General features: G+C 39.4%; 1 protein-coding gene across 3 annotated transcripts in view; it reads left to right on the top strand.

Annotated features, from left to right (window-relative positions):
• The window catches only part of GckIII (Germinal centre kinase III), a 125,214-nt gene that overhangs the window by 97,390 nt on the left and 9,178 nt on the right, over positions 1-18,646 (top strand). For all 3 annotated transcript variants that reach the window (XM_034981219.2, XM_069501171.1, XM_069501211.1), the window contains exons 3-7: positions 7,203-7,419; positions 13,571-13,863; positions 15,796-15,941; positions 17,539-17,714; positions 18,288-18,415. In XM_034981219.2, the coding sequence (XP_034837110.1) occupies positions 7,203-7,419; positions 13,571-13,863; positions 15,796-15,941; positions 17,539-17,714; positions 18,288-18,415 (960 nt within the window). The remainder of the gene's footprint in view (positions 1-7,202; positions 7,420-13,570; positions 13,864-15,795; positions 15,942-17,538; positions 17,715-18,287; positions 18,416-18,646) is intronic.

The raw sequence follows: 18,646 nt of genomic DNA, 5'->3' as shown, positions 1-18,646 counted from the left end.
GTTTAGGAGCTGCGATGCCACAGACAATCTTATAACACTCTTTTTTTGAGTCGGGGGTTAAGAATAATATCGAACATGACGTTTTACCTATATGTTATGTTAGATATGCTCTCGTGTGTGCCGAAACTCTGCAACTTACAACAACAACAACAAGACATGTAGTGCATATAAGTTAGTGTTTGAATTAGTTAGAGCGCATACTAATAGACTGCCTGCAGATTGTTTGCTTTGGAATATATTCATAAAAATATATACCTAATGAACATAGGTGAGCATATTAACCTGGTGTTATTGTTCTTGTCTATGCTGTTCTGCATGAGCTTCGTTGTCGTCATACAACGTCAACAACAGATTGACGTAGGGCATAGGTCTCTTGTAGGAACTTCCACACACACTACGGTCTTTCGTTTCCTGAGTCCAGCGGTTTCCTGCAACTCGTTTGATGACGTCTGTCCATCCAGTGGATAGTCTGCCAGCGCTGCGCTTTCCGCTGCGAGGTCGCCATTCCGCACCTTGGGATTCTGAGCTAACCACAATAATTAATTGGCGTGCTTAGCCTAACTAGCGTGATCAGATCAAAGTGCAGACTTACGTCATTGATAAGACTTACCCACCCAATTAAAAAAGAAAACAATGAGTGGGCGATAAATAACGACCAAAAGGCTAAACGATTTGCAGAACACTTAGAGAATATATTTCAGCCATACGAAGGAGAAGAAATTGATAAAGACTCTACTAGGGAAATCAAGGAAGATGTAGACATCAAACTAGTGACACCCAAAGAAATATGTAGAGAAATAAAGCTCAAATTGGGTCCCAAGAAAGCTCCTGGATATGATTTAATTACGAGAGAAATTTTATTAAACCTTCCAAGGAAAGCCATAGTTAAGCTCACCACAATAATAAACGCTGCATTTAGGCTCAGGTACGTGCCTAATGTGTGGAAAGTGGCCGAGGTCATTATGATAGCTAAGCCAGGAAAACCACCTCATGAAGCAACATCATATAGGCCTATCTCTTTGTTGCCTATTATGTCAAAACTATTTGAAAAGCTCCTACTGAAGAGGATGAAACCAATATTAGAAAACAAAAACCTGATACCAGATCATCAGTTTGGATTCAGAGAGAAACATTCAACTATTGATCAAGTACATAGAATTGTTAACACCATAGAAAAAACAATTGAAGAAAAGAAAGTTTGTTCCACGGTATTTCTTGATATTGAAAAGGCTTTTGATAAAGTTTGGCATGAAGGTCTTATTCATAAAATTAGAAACGAGCTACCCAAATCATTCGCAGATATCCTGGAATCATACATAACAGATAGAGCATTTAGAGTAAGACAAGAAGATGCCTACTCTGAGCTTAAATGTATAAAAGCTGGAGTTCCGCAAGGGAGTGTTTTAGGGCCGGTCCTGTACCTATTATATACCTGCGATATTCCAGACCTTGAAAACAATACGATTGCCACTTTTGCTGATGATACTGCCATTATGGCCGTAGGAGGCACACATGAAGAGGCAGTGGGTAACGTACAAATAGCGCTAAATAAAGTCTATAAATGGACTAAAAAGTGGAGAATAAAGCTAAATGAATCAAAGTCAGTTCATATAGATTTCACAAATAAAACAAAAAAGTATCACGCTGTCTTCATAAACGACCAAAAAATCTCCTACGTGGATACAGCTAAATACCTTGGTATGACACTTGATGTGAAGTTGCGCTGGAAAGCTCATGTCAAGAAAAAAAGGAAAGAACTTGATATAAAGTATAAACAGATGTATTGGCTACTTGGTAGATATTCCTCGCTGTCAATACACAACAAGATTCTTTTGTACAGACAAGTCCTGATGCCCATTTGGACTTATGGCATACAGCTGTGGGGCTGTACCAAAAAAAGTAACATCCAAATCATCCAACGGTTCCAAAACAAAGTACTCAGGAATATTGTAAATGCACCCTGGTACATCAGAAATGATGATATTCATAGGGACCTTCAAATTGAATACGTCCATAAAGTTATCACCAAATCTGCCAAAGCCCACGACTATAGGCTTCACCACCACGTTAACGTTGAAGCAATCCAGCTGCTTGACGTAACGGAGACAGTGAGAAGACTAAAAAGGACCAAACCTTTTGAGTTAGTGTATAGTGATTAGTGATAGTGTACATAGTGTAAGTGCTGAAAGAACACGTGAACAAAGTGTCATATCTCAAATCAAGAAAGACTAAGATGCGTCAGTGGACAATTTCTTAGTATATAAGATAATTTATAAGTTTAGGTTAAAATAAAATTACTTATTAGTCATACATTAGGCTAGATCGTAATATAATTGAGTAGCTAATTGGCACTCAACAATAAGGAAAAAAAAAAAAAAAAAAAAAAAATTGATAAGACTTGTATATTCCGTAAAATCTATTTTAACTCTATGGGTCAACTATCATGTCAAAAGTACTAGGCCAGTAAATAAAGCGGTTTTTTTTGGTGAAACCTCGCACTAAATTTTCGATCCAATTTCATTTTATTTTTAGGTTAGGGGTCACTTACTGACCGTAAAATCACAAAATGCTGACAGATCCAGGTGGAGCTTCGATCGCAATCTTGAAGGAAAGTTTTTGGCCGATATCTCGAAAACTATCCACTTTCGGGCAAAAATTATATAGACTACTAGCTTATGCTCGCGACTTCGTCCGCGTGGACTAAGAAATTTCAAAACCCTATTTCACCCCCTTAGGAGTTGAATTTTCAAAAATCCTTTCTTAGCGGATGCCTACGTCATAATAGCTATCTGCATGCCAAATTTCAGCCCGATCCGTCCAGTAGTTTGAGCTGTGCGTTGATAGATCAGTCAGTCAGTCAGTCAGTCAGTCACCTTTTCCTTTTATATATATAGAAGAGAAGATATGCTCGCGACTTCGTCCGCGTGGACTATAAAATTTCAAACACCTATTTCACCCCCTTAGGAGTTGAATTTTCAAAAATCCTTTCTTAGCGGATGCCTACGTCATAATAGCTATCTGCATGCCAAATTTCAGCCCGATCCGTCCAGTAGTTTGAGCTGTGCGTTGATAGATCAGTCAGTCAGTCACCTTTTCCTTTTATATATATAGATTATTGTAGAGAATAAAATTTCGCATCTTTTGTTTTCTGTATTCTGATAGTTTCCGATATATCAGCCAAAAACTTTCCCTCAAGATTGCGATCGAAGCTCCACCTGGATCTGTCAACATTTTGTGATTCTATTTATGATCAGTAAGTGATCCTTAACCACGTTCTACCGACAAGAAATTAAACAACCGCCCATTATACCCGAAAATCAGGAAACGTCCTGGGAAAATAAAAAAAGGTTGATAACCTTGTGGCAAAAATAATACGCAATGGAATTATTTATCGCGTTTTCCTTTCCCGATGCTCATCTTCCATTATAATGACTGTACCCGGTGTATTACAAGCTACATGTTCCCACAGCTTCCGATCTGGGTTATATTTGGTTAGGGCTGTCGAAATAAAACTTTTCCACCCCATACTTTGAATGGGAACCTTTTTCTCAAAAGTTAGATAACTTTCCCCCGGCTTTATCCTAAACAAATAATGTAATCGACTACTTGGCATAATTAATCGTGAAGAACCACAAAACTTTTACAAAGCCTAGCTAAAATTACATAGATTTTGTAGAGCGAACGACGTCAAAATTTTATGTTTTGGAATCATTAGAAATATCAAGGATTTAAATCTTTTATTGTTAACGAATTTAAAGAGCCACCAGTATTATCATGGAAAGTATTTTTTGATAGTTGAGAAGAAAATATCTCTTTAACTTATCGAAACCCTAAAAATTAACTTATTGTGATAATATTATGTGATTTCAGAAATATACGTTTGATTTTTGAAAATTGAATACTGAGTTTCAAAGTTTGTACTGACATCATACCTAGCAATTTGTAAGTTATTTAGTTCCTTGTTTCTTAAACGATTATTTCTCAAAGCAAATCAATCTCTTTGCACATTGCGGTTTAATGATTATCATGTGAATTACCGAGATTACCTATTATGTACATGTTATTTCTTAATAGTTTCTTTGATGTTTTGCGTTGCATACTTAAGTAGTAACACCATAGTCAATTCACCATACATACAATTAATAATTACAATATTGCGTCAACACCGACCTTTGAATAGTCTTTTTGTTCCTTTAAATAAGACCTCGTACTTCATTTAAAAAAGGGACACGAGGCTAGAACACCTTGACAAACTTTCTATTACTTCAGTTCTAACATAAACAATATCCATTGTTCAATGCTTCGATTGACTTTGTTCGCGATCGGATATCGGTATCAATAACATCAGCTACTGGCAGTGAGATGTTGTTTTACTAGAGCTTGCAATGTTCTGCAAAATGTGTTCAATCTAAATGATGTCAAGACACACCTGCTCTTCTTCGCCCATGTTCTGTCGGAGGTTGGTAACCACGAAGCCTAGATGGATTTTATTCCCACAATTCGTAGTCTCTTTCCTGTGCGTCTACCCGGTAAGGGGGTTGACGCCCAGTCCTGCCCTAGGCGGTGGGCCCAGCGGAGAAGACAAAAGTGTTGCTACTTTGTTCACCGAAGCCATTAACAGACATCAGTTGTGCTTTTCATCATGCCCTAATTTGGCTGGGCTTACTTTTACCGTCTGCTTTTCTGTGTTTATCACAATATAACTTAACTCGGGTAATGTAACAAGACTTAGTAAAAGACGCTGATACTGTTAATGTATATATTTACTTAAAATTGTTATTAATTCCAAGCTTAGTACCTAATCACGGATCATAACGCGAACGTGGGTGACGCCTGATGTACGCGATTCGCTCCTCTATAAATATCATCTCACAGGCAATTGGATCATATTCATAAGTTACGTAATGTATGTGCATAGGTAACGTGGCTATAACCCTAGCGTGCACACCATCAGATCAGATGGAGCGTGAACTGCCGTGCCGGATCCCCGCCTCGTTGCTCCTATTGTCGTCTTCCGCGTCGGGTCACATACGTATCACGTAGGTTTATTGTCACATGTGCGTGATCATATTCATAATTTACCTATTTTTATCGAGTATCCTGGTTATATTTTTAGATATTGGGCTTTTAGCCAGAAAATTGGATTATTTCCATAGAAAATGAGGCCCTAAACGTTTGCAAGTTTTTTTACGAAGTTGTAAATGAACAGGTGGCTCTCTAAAGTATAGGGGTCTGTTAGACACTGGGTTTTGCTCTCAATTTGCCACAGTCCTTGTTATGACTAGCAGATAACCTAATGTATAGTCACAAATTCACTGCCAGATATGGATGGACTGAGAGTTGGGACCAATATTATAATGCGTGTCACTGATTGATCTTCAGCATTTCCTACAGCGATTTATTCATATTGTGAAGGAAAGTGATATTGAGCATACGGGATGATATTCATATTTTGTGAAAGCAGAGCTCACGCCCCCTGCCGCTCCCGTATCAATTCCGGCCGTTCCTCTTTTATTGTCTCCCGCGGCTTTTGGCTCCGATCCGGAAAGATTTACGGCTCGTATCCTGCAGAAGCTGTTTAATCGACTTGATAAATAACCACACCTATAAAGGATGCGTACAAATAAAAATACAGTGAAGACTTTTCGGAATTAGAATTATCAGAGCTGATAATATCCTATTCTTAGCATAGGTACGTAAATAAATTGTTCGTAAATAAGATGATGCGTGGGAATTATGTAGGTTGGGTATAGTACGCGATAGGTCGAGATAGCAATCGGGGTGTGAGGCGGGGGACGCCCCGCACACCCGCACGCCACCCGTCGCTATCCTGCATCGGGTTAGCGCGGCGGCTGTCTGCCATCTCGGCCTGTCGCGGACTATGCGTACTTTATCCATACTAATATTATAAATGCGAAAGTGTGTCTGTGTGTCTGCTAGCTTTTCACGGTCCATCCGATCAACCGATTTTGGTGAAATTTGGTACAGAGATAGCTTGCATCCCGGGAAGGACATAGGCTACTTTTTATCCTGGAAAATCAAAGAGTTCCCACAGGATTTTTAAATCCACGCGAACGAAGTCGCGGGCGTCACCTAGTCTTAAATAAAAAAATCTATTATCTACTATGCTATTTCAATTTTGTTTACATTTAGATAGGAGGTAAATGACAAAGGAAAGATAAAATTTTTCGATTACAAAAATCAGATGAAACATTCAGCCGTATAATATTAGAAAATACTACAATCTCCCCAAATAGGGCGTTGCTGACATTTACGCAAATAACTCGTCGCCAAAATGTCAAGGTTACGGACGATACGAGTAACTGGATGGTGTTGTTTGTTTAAGCATTTTGAACTACTGGGTTATCAGTATTGAGTGACGTGCTTCAGATAGGGTTTTATCTCGAAAAGATCATACGATGGAAATTGCACTGCGTGATATTTTGTTTGTCAATAATCAACAAACTCGACCGCTGATTACGAGTTCGTTGGACAAGACGTTTACTTTTCAAGTCTAGAACCTAGTCAAGAATAGATATAAATACAAGACAACAGATATCTATAGACTAGCTCTATTAATTGGTTCCTGTTATTAAAAGATGTCTATTGTCTACCCTTACGTAGGTAACTACGTCAGTTTACCAGATTGGCCGGCAGGTACAGGCAGGTAGGTAGGCCGCAGTGGTACTGGCTTGGTAGTGATGTCAATTCTAATCCTAATCCTACTAATATTATAAAAGTGAAAGTGTGGATGTTTGGATGTTTGTCACTACTCATTCACGCAAAAATGGCTGAACGGATTTGGATGAAATGAATTGGAATGTAGATAGATTATACCCTGGATTAACACATGGGCTACTTTTTATCCCGGAAAATCAAATTGTTCTCGCGGGATTTTGAAAAACGTAAATCCACGCGGAACGAAGTTGCGGGCATCATCTAGTTGGATTATAAGATTCAGTCTCTCAATTTTACATATAGGAACCTACAAATATTTGAGAAAGTATGAAAAAGTTTGAATTAGGGAACTCAATTTTGTCTTGGAATTTTACTTATGACTAATTAGTAGCGGCTTAAATCAGGCCTAAGAGGCAGGCATAACACCGCTATCTAAACTTATTAGAACTTATTATTGTTAGGTACGTTCTTAGAAAAACCGACTATAGATCTTCTGTCTTAAAAGTTAATTTTCCTCTTTTCAGGGAACAAAACTATGGATTATCATGGAATACCTCGGCGGTGGGTCGGCGTTGGACCTGATGAAGGCAGGCAGTTTCGAGGAGATGCACATAGCGGTCATCCTGCGAGAGGTGCTGCGAGGGCTAGACTACCTGCACTCGGAGAGAAAGCTGCATAGGGACATTAAAGCTGCTAACGTGCTGCTGAGCGAAATGGGAGATGTTAAATTAGCTGATTTTGGTGAGTTCATTTTCATAATATCTTGAAACTGCTGTTGAATATAGGACTGAAGACGCACCCGGCCCAGGGACAGCCCTCCACCTCCCATGGCCGCACCAACCTCTTGGTTATATGGGCCGAATTGCGGGAGGGCGCCTGTTTGGTACTTGCTCTTGGCGTTTTCCTGGGGCGCCTTCTTGACTCCCTACAAATTATTTTATGTCTCCTCCTTGTCCCTTATGCTCAATCTCCCCTCTTGGGGGCCAGACAACACTAGCACAGCTGAAATCCCCACTGATGCTGCTCCTCTGTGGTGCCGGCCTGGCACCTCTACGCTCCGAGCTGCTTCTCTTCTTATGCAAATGGTCCACCCGGTCCCTCAACCTTCATTACGAAAATTCCTCATACACTTGTTTTCCACAACTCTCTAGGTATATCGTCAGCTTATCGTTCTAAAGGGCGCCACACTCCGCTAACCCTCCAACAACTATTCATTTTTGCTTCTCCCACTTCAACACTTCTTGCTAATGATTTATAATGTAATCTGTGGTTCAAACTTCAAATACCACAATAATAGAATAGGAATAGTAATAGATAAGGTAAGGTTCATAATATGATAAATTCAATAGAATTTTCCACTAATTCACGATTTAAATTCTTGTTTTCAAAAAAAGTAAATAACAGCACATATGTAATAATATGCTTCAAGAGGTTTATTTATTTAAGAATCCTGTGTACATAAGATGGTATAAAACAAATTGTAAGTATTGGCTTCTGGGCGTGGCATTAAATTTGTCCTAACATTTATCGAAGACCTCGACTTTTACAATAAGTAGTAGGAGGCCGTTATGGACTAGTTACAAGTTACAACAATCTTATTAAATAAATATTATAACAGGAGGCATGTATGGCCAGCAAATAAGATAATAGATACTTAAAGGGAGTAGGTATCTAAGTAGTACAACGACTATTTTAGTTTGCAACTGACATGCAATGTATAGATTGTACTTCAGTTAAAGAACTTGAAAATTATTAAGCTGACTTATACTTGAAAATCATAATACTTGTAACATGGTACCCATATTACAAATGCGAAAGTGTGTTTGTTTGTTGGTTTGTCCTTCAATCACGTCGCAACGGAGCAACGGACCGACGCGATTTTTTGCATGGGTATAGTTAAAGATCTGGAGAGTGAAATAGGCTGGAAAATCAAAGAGTTCCCACGGGATTTTTAAAAACCTAAATTCACGCGAACGAAGTCGCGGCCATTAGCTAGTATTATTATAATTGAAAATCATAGCTGACACGCCCTTGTTTGCTCGGATGGAATTTCCAAAAATCTTTTATTAGGGGGATTCAGGTTAAAACGAAAACCTATATGCACATGTTTCTAGACATAGAGGTTGAGTTGTAGGTACATTGACATATTAGTCGGTAAGTTTCTCTTTTGTGTAGTCTGTAGATAGATGGATGGACTACGGATAAGAAGATAATGCATGAAAATCCGGTCAAGTGCGAATCGCACAAGGTTTCCGTACCATCGTACAAGAAATAAGACTTTCATAGCGGCCATTTTGAATTTACGGTTTCCGGATTTTTCCCTTTACTTGTGCTATAAAACATTGCTACCTGCCAAATTTCAGGCAGACAGTCCGACAATCAAGAGACCCTATAGCTTTAAGGTTTCCTTTTTTCTCTGGAGATACGGAACCCTAAAAATCAAACAAGCTTAATCGTGTAATCGACCTGTATCATAATCCAGATATAGTACCCAGTTTCTTCTGCGTACGTGGAATCATTAGCCGTGGAAATCGCACTAAACACAATTCTAAGATTTATAGCAGTATTGACAACAATAACAATATGTTTTTCTTTTTATGTGTGAATCAGTATTTCGTTTTTTCGAAAGCCAAGATGACTAGTGTCATAAACCTTTTATAACGAGTGTCCTCTCCTCTGCTTTTCTTGTCAGGTCTTAATTTCTTGGTGCGTTATCAATCTCACTTAAGATTTACTAGCTTATGCTCGCGACTTCGTCCGCGTGGACTACACGAATTTCAAACCCCTATTTCACCCGCTTAGGAGTTGAATTTTCAAAAATCTTTTCAGCGGATTCCTAGGTCATAATAGCTATCTGCATGACAAATTTCAGCCCGATCCGTCCAGTAGTTAAAGCTGTGCGTTGATAGATAGTCAGTCAGTCAGTCATTCATTCAGTCAGTCAGCCAGCTTTTCCTTTTATATATACGAGTAGCTACGTCATTATCTCCGAGTGCTATAAATATAATATAGAGTATAAATTACGCGAACGAAGTCATGAGGAAAACTAGAGTATAAAAAACTATCTAACGCTTTCCCCGTTCATTTCCGCTTATGACTATGTTACTAGAATGTTGATAATTGACCAAACCGCGACTTGGGTTTGCTTTGCATGCGACATATCGGTATACGTTGCAATGAGAATTGGAACCGCAGCTCTTTGTGCAGTAGAGCGTACAGGCATAGAACATTTTAGGTGTTCAGATATATGATAATTAACCTTTTAGTATTGTTCTGGCGTTTGTTTTGAGCATGTGTGAGTAACACCCTACGCAGTGGTAGGATTATGCGACTGCGTCAGAAGTTATCTTTTCTAATAGGCTTAGGTCACTGGTCCCCTAAACTTTGATGGTGCTGGCAGAGTGAAGAGCTAAGAAGAGGCTAATATAGTTACTTACTACCCTGCTTTCAATGATTGCTGTCACATTATTATGCAACTAGCTGATGCCCGCGACTTCGTACGCGTGGATTTAGGTTTTTAAAAATCCCGTGGGAACTCATCAATTTTCCGGGATGTAAAAGTAGCCTATGTCCTTCCCCGGGATGTAAGCTAACTCTGTACCAATTTTCGGTTACCAACGGTTGGCCCGTGAAAAGCTAGCAGACAGACACACTTTCGCATTTATAATATTAGTATGGATTTTGCGTTTCGGTATTTCCGCATAAAAGCTAAAAAGTAGTTGAGCCAAGTGATAACACAAAAATTATCAATTTTATTTATTTGCCGATAGGCATCTCCATCGAGTGTTTAATAAAAGAAAATACCGAATTCAATATATTACTACCGCTGACTTTAGCTTTCTCTTAAAGTTCACATTGCGGAAGTAATATCGAGATTCGAAATTGTTCTGGGATTCCATATTGGACGTGATCGGTATTATTGTATTACGTAAACCGGCGCCACGCTACGTCTCTTAAGACTACGAGTTTTGTGAGTTATTGTAACAATCCATACTAAAATATTATAAATGCGAAAGTGTGTCTGTCTGTCCGTCCGTCTGTCTGTCTGCCTGTCTGTCTGCTAGCTTTTCACGGCTCACCCGTTTAACCGATTACGATGACTTTTAGTGCAGAGATAGCTTGCATCCAGGTGAAGGACATAGGCTACTTTTTATTCCCGAAAATCAAAAAGTTTCCACGGGATTTTCAAAAACCTAAATCCACGCGGACGAAGTCGCGGGCATCATCTAGTTTAGTCATATAAAGCAAATGTCAGTAATTATATTATTAGATTACTTGCTGATGCCCGCGACTTCGTTCGCGTGCATTTAGGTTTTTGAAAATCCCGTGGAAACTTTTTGAGTTTCCCCGATAAAAAGAAGCCTATGTCACTCACCAGGTCTTTAACTACTATACCCATGCAAAAATCACGTCGATTCATTGCGATGTGATTGAAGGACAAACCTACAAAACCAATGGTAGTGATATGCGTAGTAGAGTAGGAACTAGATGGGAACTAGTTAGTGCCCTGACGTTCCCGCTTCATACCTATTACTTAGTTGTTCTGGTGGCGCAGGTTTGGATGATACTTATATCTAAGAATCGAATAAGAATCACTTTCACTATACTACACTAGGTCAAAGGGCTTAGTATTTACACCGCAATTCATAGTCAGGATAGTTCTTTATAGCACGATTCAGACGACATGGGTCATACACAACCCTAATGAATTGCATAAAGGTTGAATATGACACATTTCGTTTGAATCGTCCTCTAAAGAAGCCCCTGACTATGAATTCCAGTCTTAATAAAATGCTAGTGAAATACCAAATTCTACTGTTTGGTTAATTAACTCATTGTGTACAAATGCCGAGTATGAAAACTGGCTGTTATCGTGAAATTCCGGCATATCTAAAGCCAGTGTTAGCCTTGAACGCGCCGTGCTAATATTTGTTCAGGTATTTCGAGTAGTTTCAGTGACATGGCCATTAAGTGTTAGGCTAATGGACGCGCCTTTGATGCCATTAAACCAGCAGAGCGTAGCGCGCTGGAGCGATATTTTTCCGAGATCGTTTTACATCCAATGATAGTATAATATTATGTATTATGTATTATGTAGGTATAGTACGCGACAGGTCGAGATAGAAATCGGGGTGGGGACACCCCGCACACCCACACAGCTCCCGCACTAACCACTTGCGGGCAAACGCGGGTGACGTGCGGGTGTGCGGGGTGTCCTTTCGCCTCTAACCCCGATTGCCATCTAGACCTGTCGCGCACTATATGTAAAAAAAAATTATAAAAAAATAAAAAAGGAGTACGACACTATTTAAATATGAAATGACAAACATTTCTTTTTAAAGTTTGTCATTTCATATTTTCTACATGAATTCTATAATTTTTTTGTATAATCTATTTATCTACTTATTTTAATTTTAGATCTAGTTTTGGATATTTGTAGAACAGAGAAGGTGAAATCTTTAAAATGAATTATAAAATTCATTATATAATTTTGTAAATTGAAATTAACATTTTTCGATTGCGTATTGCTAATACTATCTTGTTTATACATTTTAGATTTTTTTCTTACGTATTATATTATGTTACGGCTATTATTGGCGTTAGCATCTTATTGCTAAACTATTTTTAGTCAAGGAAGTAAAACGGTATATGAATCGATGTTGTTTTAATAGTTTGCGTAATTTATCTTCAGTACGATAAGGATACTGTATTATCTCTACGGTCTTAATGGATATTTTGTTTACTTTCTGTATACCTACCTACCTACTAAATTCATGAGGTACATCCCCTATTATGTCGCTAAAAGGTTTTATAGGCCAGTTCATTCAGTTATAAGTGCAGTGCTAAATTTTCATCATAAAATTAATGCCCTCCATAACACTATAGCAAGAGGTAAAACGAGAGGTCTCTTGGGCGAACGCTTTCGTAATGCTTTCGTAGGACTGTAGGTATAGATAGACGGGCGGCACATTGTCGACTGATGCTGTCGTCGACACTTTAGCGGCTGTCGTCGCGTGTCTGTAGCTGCCGTAGACACGCTGGCGGCTGCCGTTGACGCGTCGACGATAGCCGCCAACACGCGACAACGACAGCAGCTAGAAAAATGCCGCTCGTCTGTAGGAACACAAAAATTACTCATATTATTATCTAAAATCAATTGAATTCCCTGCACCAGCATCAAAGAGTACGGTGTCCTAATTTACCCCTACATCTCTATAGAGGCTGGCTTAAAGCCAGCAGTCAATATTTGAAACATTCGCGCGCCTTTATGTGTAGTCGGAGTCAACACTGAATGCACTCAAGTTTACTTACGATGCCGATGTAAAACTCCGCTAGTATTTCCACCAACTTATTTTATTATGTCGAGAGGAAGGGAGGCCGAGTCGACATGTAGAGTGCCGTCGAGTCTGCACAGACGAGGAGGACGAGTGCCAAAGTGGTCTTGTTCCTTTAAGAATATTTCAAACTGTAACTGCTATATCGTTTGTTATGAAAGGAGTATTTTTTGTTCCCACTGCTTTGTTTGCTAGCCATTTTGGAGTTTAGTCACCCCTGTTATAGCGCGATGAGCATTGTCTAAAATTGAAAGAGCAATTTACACTATGCTTTTTTAAATTCCATTTTTGACTCGGAGATACTTTTTGTTGAGAGTTGAGACCAGTTTCCAAGTTTTGATTTGGTACACAGGAAAAATATTTTTCTGCGGACTAAACCGTCTTAATTTCATTCGAATATAAAACCTTGATGATATTGAGTTGCACTTGAAATTTTGTATATTACGATGAAAATTAAGGTTGTGATTGTTTTTTAGTACGTGTGTATACCTATACTTAGTACGTCTGTCATTATGTCGAGCAAGATGATTAACCCATGCATTTTTTGTAATTTTCAGGTGTTGCGGGCCAATTAACAAATACAACTAGCAAAAGAAACACATTCGTCGGCACGCCGTTCTGGATGGCGCCCGAAGTCATCAAACAGTCATGCTACGACAGCAAGGCCGACATCTGGTCGCTAGGAATCACTGCCATCGAACTGGCGAAGGGTGAACCGCCGAACTCGGAGCTCCACCCCATGAGAGTACTGTTCCTTATACCCAAGAACAATCCTCCGCAACTGACCGGCAGCTATTCGAAACCTTTCAAAGAGTTCGTCGAAGCATGCTTGAATAAGGACCCCGAAAATGTAAGTACACACTTTGGCAGTTTTTGGAATCGAATTGGCATATCGTGACCTACCGGCTACCACACTAGAAGCTTCCACTCCATGACAATTTTGTATTGCTTGCTAGTGCTACCGTATCAGGTACTTACGCAATCACCTCTCTCAGACATTCTCTCCCTATTGGTTGAATTGAAATGCATGCAGCAAGAATACTAAAGCCAATCACAACAGTTACGATTGAAGCAATGTGATAGTCACAACTTTCATGTTAGGGGGCGCTAATACCTAAGAAAAACGCCCCCGCAACTGACCGGCTATTCGGAACCTTTCAAAGAGTTCGCCGAGACGTGCTTAAATAAGGACCCCGAAAATGTAAGTGCTCCTACCTTTTTCCTGCCGCAATTATCGGCCCTTGTTCGTTTGACTGAACGAGGGATGAAAGAATTTTCAATATTTTTACCATCAACTTAAGAAAAAGGATTATTTATCAAATGCAGTTCGTAGCATTGAGACGCAACGCTGCGCTGGTTTTCAGAGCATATCGTGTTTAAATCCTCAATGAAATAGTTCAGTAAAATCCTACAACGTCGTAACTTATTCGTAGGTTGATAGGTGGTTTGGTAGTTCTCCGCTCTATTATACCCACTAAAACATATCGAGTCCGCCTATATAAAGAACTTGTCGATTTCACTATTTATCTACATAGGCGCCGATTCTCTTGTACACAATCTCTAAACTAAACTAAATTAACAGGTCTAAATTTAGTGTCGTCCTTTTCCGCAAGCAACATTATGAAAGGGATACCAATAGATTTAGACGTGTAATTTTAGTTTAGTTTAGAGTTTGTGTACAACAGGATTAGCCACACTATTATAATTAAAACTATCTTAGTCAAGTTATTTTAATAGATGGAATTATAATAAGATGTCTGTTTAAAAGGTGGTCTCATCTAATGCAACCATCGCACTTTGATTAATAATGATTCAAGCCTGTAAAAAGGCAAGTTCCAAGCTCTCGTTCTTTCTTAGATTTTGACCGTTGTATCACTATTTCTCAATTTCTATATAGCCAAAAAATATTCTCCTGAAAACGGCAACCAATACTCCAAAGACTTTGTCGAAGCGTGTCGAAATAAGGAGCCCGAATTGTGAGTGCTTTTTGTTATCTGGGATCGATCGTGATTGATGTACGTAGTTTGAATGACGCGAATGTATTTCCAATGGGCCCTTTTCAACGAGGTCGGTCCAATGGTGAATGAAGCGTATTCCGCTGTCTAATGATAAGGATTTATGTAGGTCCTATAAATAAGCTACGGTCATAAATAAAATTTTAATTGATCTTATGAACTTTAATTCCATAACTTTGTCAACGATTCAACTATTTAATATCAACGGTTAAACAGTAGATAAATCTCAAAAACTCTATTCTTCATATTTTATTTCAGTTCTTTTAATTCATTTCTTACTTTAATTCACCCTTTAGAGCTTGACTGCGATTTCAATTGATCGTAAGTAAAGTTTGGCTAAGGCCCAGTTTGTACGATAAGTGGTTAAAATGGCGTTTAAAATTTTATTGAAATAAGAACCAATCAGCTATGTATGGAGCACTCAATGAATACACATTTTTTCCGATGCAAGTTAGCCCTTGACTGCGATCTCACCTGGTGGTAAGTGAAGAAGCAGTCTAAGATGGTAGTTGGCTAATCTGGAAGGGTATGGCAGTTTCATTAAAGACCATACCCCTTGTTCGGTTTCTATGCGGCATCGCACCGGAACGCTAAATCGCTTAGCGGCACGGCTTTGCTGTTCCATAGGTTGGTTTCATATAAGCATAAAGAAACGTTTCTGTATTCGGCCGAATGTCGCTGAGATACAGAATAAGTTTGCTGAGATAATTTCAAATGATATTAATAATAGTAATATACCTACTAAAGTGACTGTTCATTAATTTCAGAGGCCAACGGCAAAAGAGTTACTAAAGTTCCAATTCATCCGGAAGGCGAAGAAAAACTCGTATCTTATGGATCTTATCGATAGGTATAAGAAGTGGAAAGCGCAGAGGAGCGAAGAGAGTGAAACAGAATCGGAAAATTCAGACTCGTAAGTAGTCATTTATCACTCGGTACTAGATTTTGTCCGCGTGGATACGTTTTAATAAATTTCACAGACCATTTTGTTGTTTTGGATGTTTGGTTAAAGTATAGGATACTTTTCCGGAATAAAAAATAGCCTGTGTCACTCTCCAGGTCTTCAGCTATATCCATATAAAAATCAGACCAATCCGTTGCTCCGTTGCGGCGTGATTGAAGGACCAACCAAAAACCAACAAAGAAATACACTTTCGCATTTATAATACGGGTAGTGATCACGAGGACGCAAGCTATTTTTGTGCAAAATTTTATTAAAATTGGTTTGACGGCTAAGCTTTAAGCTGTTAAGACCGACAGACAGACAAGCAGACACAATTTTTGTAACTATCCTCCGTGAGTCCCGTAGGGATAGGTACATATATTTTAGGTACACCCGCCTTGAGGGATATAAAGAATTTCATACTTCAGTAGTCTTGTTTTGGGTCTAGGTTACGCACATTTTTAGGGTTCCGTACCTCAAAAGGAAAAACGGAACCCTTATAGGATCACTTTGTTGTCTGTCTGTCTGTCCGTCTGTCTGTCAAGAAACCTACAGGGTACTTCCCGTTGACCTAGAATCATGAAATTTGGCAGGTAGGTTCATCTTATAGCTGACATTTGGGGAAAAATCTGAAAACCGTGAATTTAGGGTTAGATCACACAAAAAAATTTAAATTGTGGTCATGAACTAATAATTAGTATTTTCAACTTTCGAAGTGAGATAACTATATCAAGTGGGGTATCATATGAAAGGTCTCCACCTGTACATTCTAAAACAGATTTTTATTTATTTTTATGCATCATACTTTTTGAATTATCGTGCAAAATGTCGAAAAAATACGACTGTAGTACGGAACCCTCATTGCGCGAGCCTGACTTGCACTTGGCCGGTTTATATTTATGCTTTAAATTGCTAACCTTAGTTTACTGTTGCATGTTACATAAATACGGTAAACTAAATAATCTTCAAGGAGCGCAATCAATTCCTACTTGATTATAGAATCGCGTGAGTGGCCGAATTATAAAAGGATCAAAGCTAGTCCTTCGCCGAACCGCTGCAGCGTTCTATTTGTACAAATGCTACGAATGAATCATTAGCAGAAACGTCTGTAGGTCATGTTGCATGAAGTGCTTAGAATAGAATACAACCTATTAGATTTTTGCTGTGTTAAGAAGGAATAAAAATTTTGCTATAATCCGCAGAGGCCTGAGAGCCTAACATGCGCCCCGCGAGAAAATTTTGTCTACGCATTATCTCTATCTATCTTCATACAAATAAGACGAGTAAATGCGTAGACAAAATTTTCTCGTGGTGCACACTGGTAACGTTAAACGTTAAAGGACTAGTATGCGACCGTGACGCGCGACGGTAAACCGCGACGTGACGCGTTACGCGATCGTATGCAAAGTGTCACGCGTTGCATTCACTTAATTCAAATGCTACCATATATTTCTAGACTAATAAGCATTGCGCAAGTGTCGCCTTCCAAGTTTCGTGTGTCGTTGTCTCGTAGCTGAAAGTCTACTTTAATAATATTATCTAACGTTGTGGATGATGATTGTTCCAGAGAGGAGTGCAGCCGCGGCGACGGCGAGGCGGACGAGCCGTGGATCATGACGGTGCGCGGCGGCTCGGCCGCGCGCTCGGCGCAGCCGCTGGCGCCGCTCGCGCCGCTGCCGCCAATCGCGCTCGCGCATCTCGCCGACGACAAGCGCCGCTCGCTGCACTGCGTCGACGACGCCGGTAAACGTCTCTCTCTCTCTCTGCATCGTATTGCTGAGGATCGTGATCTCTTTCTTTATTTTCTACATTAAACATAATATAAAAAAACCGCATTTGCATGGCCGCCATTTTGAAATTCGTAATCTTGGTTTTGTATTATTTATCATTTAGCAGCAATAGAAATACACACTCTATGAAAATTTCAACCCCTAAATCAAAATTTCTACCTATTACGGTTCAATAATAGGTTTAGTAATAGGGTCCCGTTGGCACCCTTCGGGTACGGAGCCCGAAAAAGTTGTAACTCACGGACTGACTCAGCAACGCCCAGCTCAAACTCTTGGACCTAGAAAGCTAAAATTTTGTACAGAGGAAGGAGGTTTCCTTTACGTAGGCAAGGAATGGGAAGGTCGCTAGATCATAATAAATGGTTGTATTTTTCTTCTGATAACAATACGGTGGGTTCCCAGAGACTATAGGTACCTACGTTAATGTCTAACCTGGTTGATTATCTTCACAATTTTGCAGATTACGAACCTCTAGACTGCAACGACTAACAACTTGTAGTTAATAAAACACCGTTTTGAATTCCAGTAATACCTTCCCCCACGTCGCCGGTGGCGCCCAAACAGAACGGCTCCCTGAGCGCGCGCGGCGACGATGTGCCGCCCGACAACCACAAGCCCGCGCCGCTCAACAACAACACGCCCGACAAGCTACCCGTGAGTTCGCGTACATCATCATCTCAACCCATCACCGGCTCACAACTTAGCACGCTCTAAGAATAATAAGGGCTTTAGGCTATAGTCCACCACATTGGTCAAGTATACTCCGCGCCAATTAAATAGTCGTTGAAGTTAACCGCAAGACGAGTCGCAGTAGCATTTTTAGATTTTTAAATATTAATATTGTTAAATTTTATAAAGAAAAATCAGGAAATAATGCTTGGAATG

This window comes from Maniola hyperantus, chromosome 1 (assembly GCF_902806685.2).
Source record: "Maniola hyperantus chromosome 1, iAphHyp1.2, whole genome shotgun sequence".
Taxonomy (NCBI): domain Eukaryota; kingdom Metazoa; phylum Arthropoda; class Insecta; order Lepidoptera; family Nymphalidae; genus Maniola; species Maniola hyperantus.
This window is presented reverse-complemented; position numbering and strand designations above follow the sequence as displayed.